Source organism: Fulmarus glacialis, unplaced genomic scaffold (assembly GCF_000690835.1).
Source record: "Fulmarus glacialis isolate BGI_N327 unplaced genomic scaffold, ASM69083v1 scaffold32258, whole genome shotgun sequence".
In the NCBI taxonomy this organism is placed as follows: Eukaryota; Metazoa; Chordata; class Aves; order Procellariiformes; family Procellariidae; genus Fulmarus; species Fulmarus glacialis.
In genome coordinates this window covers 7,557-14,345 of record NW_009226857.1, presented here as the reverse complement: position 1 = coordinate 14,345, position 6,789 = coordinate 7,557, and the positions used below count along the sequence as shown (strand labels likewise).

General features: G+C 58.0%; 1 protein-coding gene across 1 annotated transcript in view; it reads left to right on the top strand.

The window, feature by feature from the left end:
• Positions 1-6,761: 6,761 nt before the first annotated feature.
• The window catches only part of FAM214B (family with sequence similarity 214, member B), a 6,372-nt gene continuing 6,344 nt past the window's right edge, over positions 6,762-6,789 (top strand). Inside the window, 1 exon segment of the mRNA XM_009582951.1 lies at positions 6,762-6,789. Coding sequence (XP_009581246.1) covers positions 6,762-6,789 — 28 coding nt within the window.

The following is a 6,789-nucleotide window of genomic DNA, read 5'->3' as shown; positions in this document are numbered from 1 at the left end:
TGCACGCGAGGCACCGGGCAAGGTGTGCGGAGGCGATCCATGCCAAGACATGGGGCGTCAGAGGGAGCAGGAGTAGGCTCCCGGGCCGGGAGCTCTGCTCCGGCTCCCTGAGCTCCCAGGGGAGGTTTCGTTGTGTTATCCTGGCTTGGCCGAGCGGAAGGGCTCAGTCCCTGTGGCACCTGTGCGTGGGGCTGGGGCTGGGGAGGCACTGCACGCCGCTGGGCAGACCTCAGCCCTTCAGAAGCCTGACGCAGTCTGGAGCCCCGGCAAGGCACCCTGCGGAGAGGGCTGCTCTGTCCCCAGAGGCTTCTGCACCCCGTCAGTGTCCCCTCCCGTGGGATGGGAGGAAGGGCAGCAACAGCACCTCATGAACATGGGTGCTGCGGGGGCAGAGGGAGATGTCGGGTCTGTCTCTGTAGAAGCTGCCTCTGGTGGTTTCTAGGAGCTTGCGCTTCTGACATGGGCACTGCCTCTTGCCCCATCTTTCCCCTCTGGGCTCGGGCTTCCTCACTGTTGCCTGCACAGGGGCCAGCACTGAGCGAGGCTCTGCGGCTGCATAAATCTGGCACAGCAGGAGGCCTCCTGAGGACCCCTGAGAACAGCACTTGTCCTTGTGGAGGGGCAGGGATGCTCCCTCCCTCTCTATCCTCCCTCCCTCTCTCTTGTTTCCTCCAAGTGTGAGCTCCTTCCTCCCCAACCTGAATTCCAGGGGAGTGCCAGAGCCATGTCCACGCTGGTCATCTTTCTCTTCAGGCACAGTTTGCTTCTCTAGCATCTTTCTAACCATCTTCTCTCCAGGATTGCCACCTCTCCTATGGATGGTGCTGGAGGTGGTCCCCAGCCTCACGAGTCTGTCCATCTCTCTCCTGACGGTGATATGCCTGATCTGTCAGGCTGTGGAGAAACCCTTCTCTGGTGGCAGCATTACTGCTGGTGCTGCTGTCCTTCAGGGTTGTGATGGAAACTTCCTGCCTGCTGGCACTTCTCAAGCTCTGCTCTTAGCCTGTGCCAGGGAGCTTCTGGGTTTGTGCTTCCACTGGTTAGATTTCCTTCCTTCTGCTTGGGTTCGGATAGGGCCGATGGAGCTGCAACTTATCCTTCAGGCTGTCTGTTTCCAGCAGTTTCTGTTGCCTCTTCTCTTACCTTGTGCTTTGCTTGCACTGAGGATGATTATTTACCCTCTTGTAATGACAGCCCCTCTCTTTTCTGTCTGCATGGTGTCTGCTTCACCCCCAGTAAGGCTGCAAAGGTCTCCTTAGCACTTCCCAGGAGAGGGAGCAGGAGGGAAGAAGGCAGGAAAGGCCAGTTTGGAGTTGGTTTGGTTTTTTTTGTGGCCTAAATGGTGCAAGGACACCTCTCGGCCCTGCCAGCCCCCAGGCATGATGCTCTGCAATGCCCAGACCCAAGCCTCTTGTCCACTGGCCATCTGCCCTCTTGACTGGCTGACGGTGCTTTTCTGGGAAGCCACATGGATCCCCACTGGGTGAGCGTGGCCCCTTTGGACACACCTCTTGCTCTCTTCCTTGCACCAGTGCTGTGCTGCCAGCCCTGCCAGGCTCCCCTTTCCAAGGGCTTTGCTGGTCCTGCCCTATGACAGATGCCGCCCTGGCTGGCAGAGCTGCCCCCGCAACCGTCCTGCTTCCTTTCTAGACGGTACAGTACAGTTAAAACAGCAACAGATCCTTTTGCAGGCTGCAGCCCGGCATGTGGTACAGCTGCCGCATCATCCAGCCAGGGATCCTTCCTCAGCGGCCATCCTGCTCTGTTGCCACCAGACTGAGACCACAGTCTGTTAATCCTGGGTCCCCTCTGGATGTGCTAATAGGAATGAAACCAGCAGGTAAGCCAAGTCCCTGACCCCCGCCCCCCCAAGCCTGGCTGTGTCATCCCGCATCAGGGTCTGGTGGCTCGGTGTCCCCAGGGAATGCAGTGTCTCTGCCCCAGTGCCTGGGAGATGCTCCCTCCCTGCAGGTCCTTTGGCACAGGGTATTTCTTGGCTGTTGAAGCGTGGTGCCCTTCCCTGGGTGTCGCCGGGCTGGAGGAAGAGAGGAAAGCTGTGGCTGGCATAGCTCTGGACCCAGGTGCTGGCAAAAGCACAGGTCCCCTCTGTCCTGTGAGTATCAAGGGGGCCTGGGAGCTTGGCAGGAGCAGGACAGAGAGCAGGAGGACCTCTGGCTGGGCTTCCCCCAACAGGCAAAGCCCTTTAAGTCCTATCTTAGAGTCAGAGCACCAGCACAGGCTGAAACACTGGCAAAATCACCATTACTTGGGCTTAGGAGCAGCCAAACTCTTGGCTTGGGCACTACAAGTCCCACATGCTGAATCCAGGGGATGGTACCTGTGCTGCTCAGCTGAGCTGGTGAGGACCTGGGCCTGTCCCATGCAGGTGGCCAGAGGCTGGGCTCTGGCCCAAGGGGAGGAGAAGGGAGAGGTGACCGGGTGCTGTCTCCCCGTCCCTGCTTAGGGTGCAGGAGTCCCTGGTCCCTGCGTTGTTCTCTGGCTCTCTAGGGGAGCGGTGGGCTCCCGCCGGGTGCTGAGCCCTGCTGCGAGCTGGCTGGGGTCTCAGCAGGGAGGAGCTGCCCTGGGAGGCAGAATAAACACAGCCAAGAGAAACCCCAAGGACTAGGAGAAGGGGGACGGGAACCTCCCTTGGCCATGGTGCTTGCAGGAAGGTGAGGAGCAGTGCTGTGCTCCTGCTGCTCCCCGTCCCAGGCTGCAGGGCAGCCCTCCAGGGGTGTGTACAAGGAGGTCCCAAGGTGTACCTGGAGACACTTTTGGGGTGGGCTGGGGAATCCTGGCATTTCCCACCACGATGTTTTGGGAAACAGTGTCTGGGCTGGCAAAACATGGTGCAGCCCCTTGTGCTAGGTGTGTGCACTACTGGCTAGTGCTGGTATCACCGGGTGACTAGTGTTGACGTCTTGGCTGGGATGGATTTGTGGTGGCAGCATGTCAGCCTCTCCTGATGGACCCATTGCCCCGAAGGGCAGCTGCCGCTGGGGAGCAAAGGGCTGTGACTGCAGAGGGATGTGGGAAGCAGAAAGAAAGGATGCAGGTGAAACTGCGTATGTCTCCCAGCATGGACATGAGCAGGAAGGATGTGGCTTTCTCCCACCGCACCGTGCTTACTCTTGCCGCCGGTTGCTGATTTTGCTTCCCAGCGGTTGACTGTGCCACGCAAGCCATGGCACAAATGTCCCCCAGGGATGGAGGAGGGAAGCAGCAACCTTCCAGGCAGGCGTGTTACCACCTCGGCGTCCGCCTACAGCTGTGGGCATTCACTTTCTTTTCTACCGGCCTTGGTGCAGGCCCCATGTAGGGTGCCAGAAGGAGCTGATCTTTACAAAGAGCTTTTGTTGAGGTTTTGGACCAGAGGTTTGTTATGCTACGGCGTTGATTTGCACTGCTGCAAGTGCTCCTTGGGAGCTGGTGTATTGTGTCTCTGTTCTGGCTGGTCGCTGGCAGTGCTTTTCCCCAGCACTGCTGGCGGTGGCTTTTGGGCTAGCCGGCTCTTGGGGACTGGCCATGACTGCCTGTTAATTACAAATCTTATTGGAAATGTAATGAAAGAACAACCGGTATCCTGGGGCAGGCAAGGTTAGGCAGCGAGCACAGCAAGTGCCCTGCTGAAGCTGATTTCCCACCTGCAAGATGATGGGATGCAGAACTTGCCAGACCAGGGTGCCAGACCAGGTGCCTTGTTCAGTGCCTCAGAGCATCCCTTCGGGAATTTCATTCATCTGCCTGGCCCTGCTCTTTCCAGATTCAGAAAAGTGCTCATGGGTGGGAGGCCCAGTGGGATAGAGGGCAGCTTTGCTCTGGATGGCTGCTGCAGTGAGCCCCCAGGCTGCATAGGGAGGGACACGGGGAGGGCATGGTCCCCAGGGATGGGCAGTGTTTCCTCCTTCACTCAGAGGTTCCTGGGCCAGCAAAGCTTATGGGCTGCCCCTGCCACAGAGGGGTGAGGATGGAGGTGTCCCAGGGCTCCTGCCCACTCTGAAGATGTTGCACCACAAACTGCTGCCCAGGCTGACTCTCCTTCTTGCCCCCTTCCAGGCATCAAAGCTGCGGTGCCAGTGGATTATGACCGCAGGGGAGCTGTGTTGCATCTGCAAATCTCTGTTGTGCATCAGGGGCACATCTGAGCAGGTGAGTGCTGTGCACATGAAAGGACTGCTGTCTTTGCACTGGGGGAAGCTGGTGGGGGGCCATCATGGCTCAAGGCTGTCAAGCTTCTGGTTTCTGCTTTCCCTGCCAGGCATCTCTTATTGGAAAAAAACAATTGCAAGCTCTTCTCCTTGTCTGTAGGGCCAGAAAGTGTCCTGTGCTGTGGGTGAAAGGGGCAGGAGGTGGACATGAGACCAGCAGCTAGCTGGAGGTTGCTGGTGCTAGTGATCTGCAGTGTCTTGGAAAGCAAGACATGAAATGGTCACCAGAAAGAAGCAGGGATCTGTTCATACGCACAGGTTTTCATACAGGAACATATGCAAATCAAGGTGATAGCACTGCCTGAGATGGCAGAGATGTATGTGGCCTTTGGGTTTGGGAGGTCGGGGGGGGCTGAGTCTCGATGCTGCCTTCTCTGCCTGTGTGACCCACAGGCAGGCAGTATCCTAATGCACTTCTTCTGGAAAGCATATGAATCTCTCCAGCCCTGCATCTTCCCCTTTCCTTCCCCTCAGAGCCTCTGTGCAGACTGAAAGAGCTGGAGAGGTCGGTGCAGAGATTCGGAGACACACCGTGATGGTGGGAGCCATTCCACGGCAGCCACGCCGCTTCTGGGGGGTGCCTGGCTGGCAGGTGTCTTCAGCTAGTTGTGCCAACGACCGCCCGCTGCGGGACAGGGAAGTTAACCCAGAGCAAAGCGGGGCTCTGCTGCAGAGGGGTGAGTGTGGGGGCAGCCAGGACAGGCTGCAGTGTGGCGGGTTACACAGGGGAGTTGAGGTTGCCAGGGACCTCTGGAGGTCATCTGGTCCAACCCTTCTGCTTAAGCAGACAGCTTTTGAATATCTCCAAGGATGCAGATTCCACAACCTCTCTAGGTAACGTGTTCCAGTGCTTGGTCACCTTCACAGTAAAAAAAGTGTTTCCTGATGTTCAGACAGAACCTCCTGTGTTCCGGTTTGTGCCCATTGCCTCTGGTCCTGTCACTGGACACCACTGGAAAGAGCCTGGCTCCATCTTCTTTGCACCCTCCCTTCAGGTATTTATATACATTGAGCCTTCTTTTCTCCAGGCTGAACAGTCCGAGCTCTCCCAGCCTTTCCTCAAAGGAGAGATGCTCAAGTCCCTTAATTATCTTAGTGGCCCTTTGCTGCACTCAGGTATGGTCTCACCAGTACTGAGCAGAGAGGAAGGATGACCTCCCTCAGTCTGCTGGCAATACTGTGCCTAGTGCAGCCCAGGATACTGTTGGCTGCCTTTGTGGCAAGGGCACGTTGCTTTCTCATGTTCAACTTGGGTGTCCCAGTGTCTTTTCTGCAAAGCTGCTTTCCAGCTGGTCAGCCCGCAGCATGTGCTGGTGCATGGTTATACCTTTCATCGCTCCTTTTAAACAAAATCACTGGGCTCAACCACCCTGGCCTGCCACTTTCCCATCCCCATCATGGTAGGGGTCAAAATACCACGTGCAGCCTCGCTCTCTAGATAGCCTTGACCCACTTGGAGAACCAATTCCACTATTGCATGCCTGCCCCTAAGCCTTTGCTCCAGAAGAGCAGGCAGAGCTGTGGGGACAGGCAAAGGACAGAGCTGCCAGGCACAGGCAGTTTGTAAGGTTCTGGAGCTCCTCAGTCTGCCGGTGACTTTTGCTGCATCTCCTCAGCTCTTGCAGCCATCTCAGTATTTATCATGCCAGAAAAACTCGTGGCCAGGATTCTCCCAGCTCTGAAACTGGGCTGAAAATCAAAAGTGAGGCGCCATGCAGCAAGGAGGAGGTCAGGCCCTCGGGGCAGGCAGGGGTGGGTGGTGAGCTCTGTAGCCCCTGGTACCACCCCACTGCTGATTGAGGTGGTCCAAGCCGGCAGAGCTGCAAGGTTAGGTCAGGTTTCCCCAGGCTGCCCAGCCAGGTTTATGTCCCTGCCATGGGGCTGGCAGCGTAGGGCACCAGCCTTGCCTCATTCAGCGCATGCGGCTGGGGCAGGTCTTCTTGGCTAGCGCTGGGAGATCTTGTTGCTGCTGCCCAAAGAGGTGATTACGGGTCTGAGCCCCTGGGACTGGTCTGACCTGCCTGACTCCTGCGCTCCAGAACAGCGTAAGCACATCAGGTCCCTGGCAGAGAGCAGGCCCCCTTCTTCCCGCTTGTCCAGACTTGTCCCCAGTAGCCTCCAGTCCCGCTGGAGACTCCTCTCCGTGCCCAGGCCAGGAAGGAAGTGCTGATCCTGCAGGTGGGTGACGCTGCAGGGTTCCCCGGAGAGCCACACCAGCCTGGTTCCTCTTCCCGTGCCTGGAGAGGGAGGTCCGAGTGGGGCTGTACAGGGAGCTGCCCACATTCCGGCAGGTCCCTTGTGGCCAAAAGCCCATTTGAGGATGGCGATCCCATCAGGAGGGCTGATCTCAGTCCTCCTGCTCTCTCTTTTCAGATGCTGCGCTGCAGTGCACCCCATAGTGGAGGGCTCACCGGGACATCCTGAGCGAGGGGGGGTCCAGCTCCCACCCCCTGCCCTCGCACCTTGACCTGTGGCACTTTACGGTCCCCCTCCTGCTGCTGCATGGGCTGTTCTGACTCTGGCTCCGCTCGGAGTCCAGGCAAGTAAGGCTCCATGCGGCACATCCACGCGGAGACGTCCC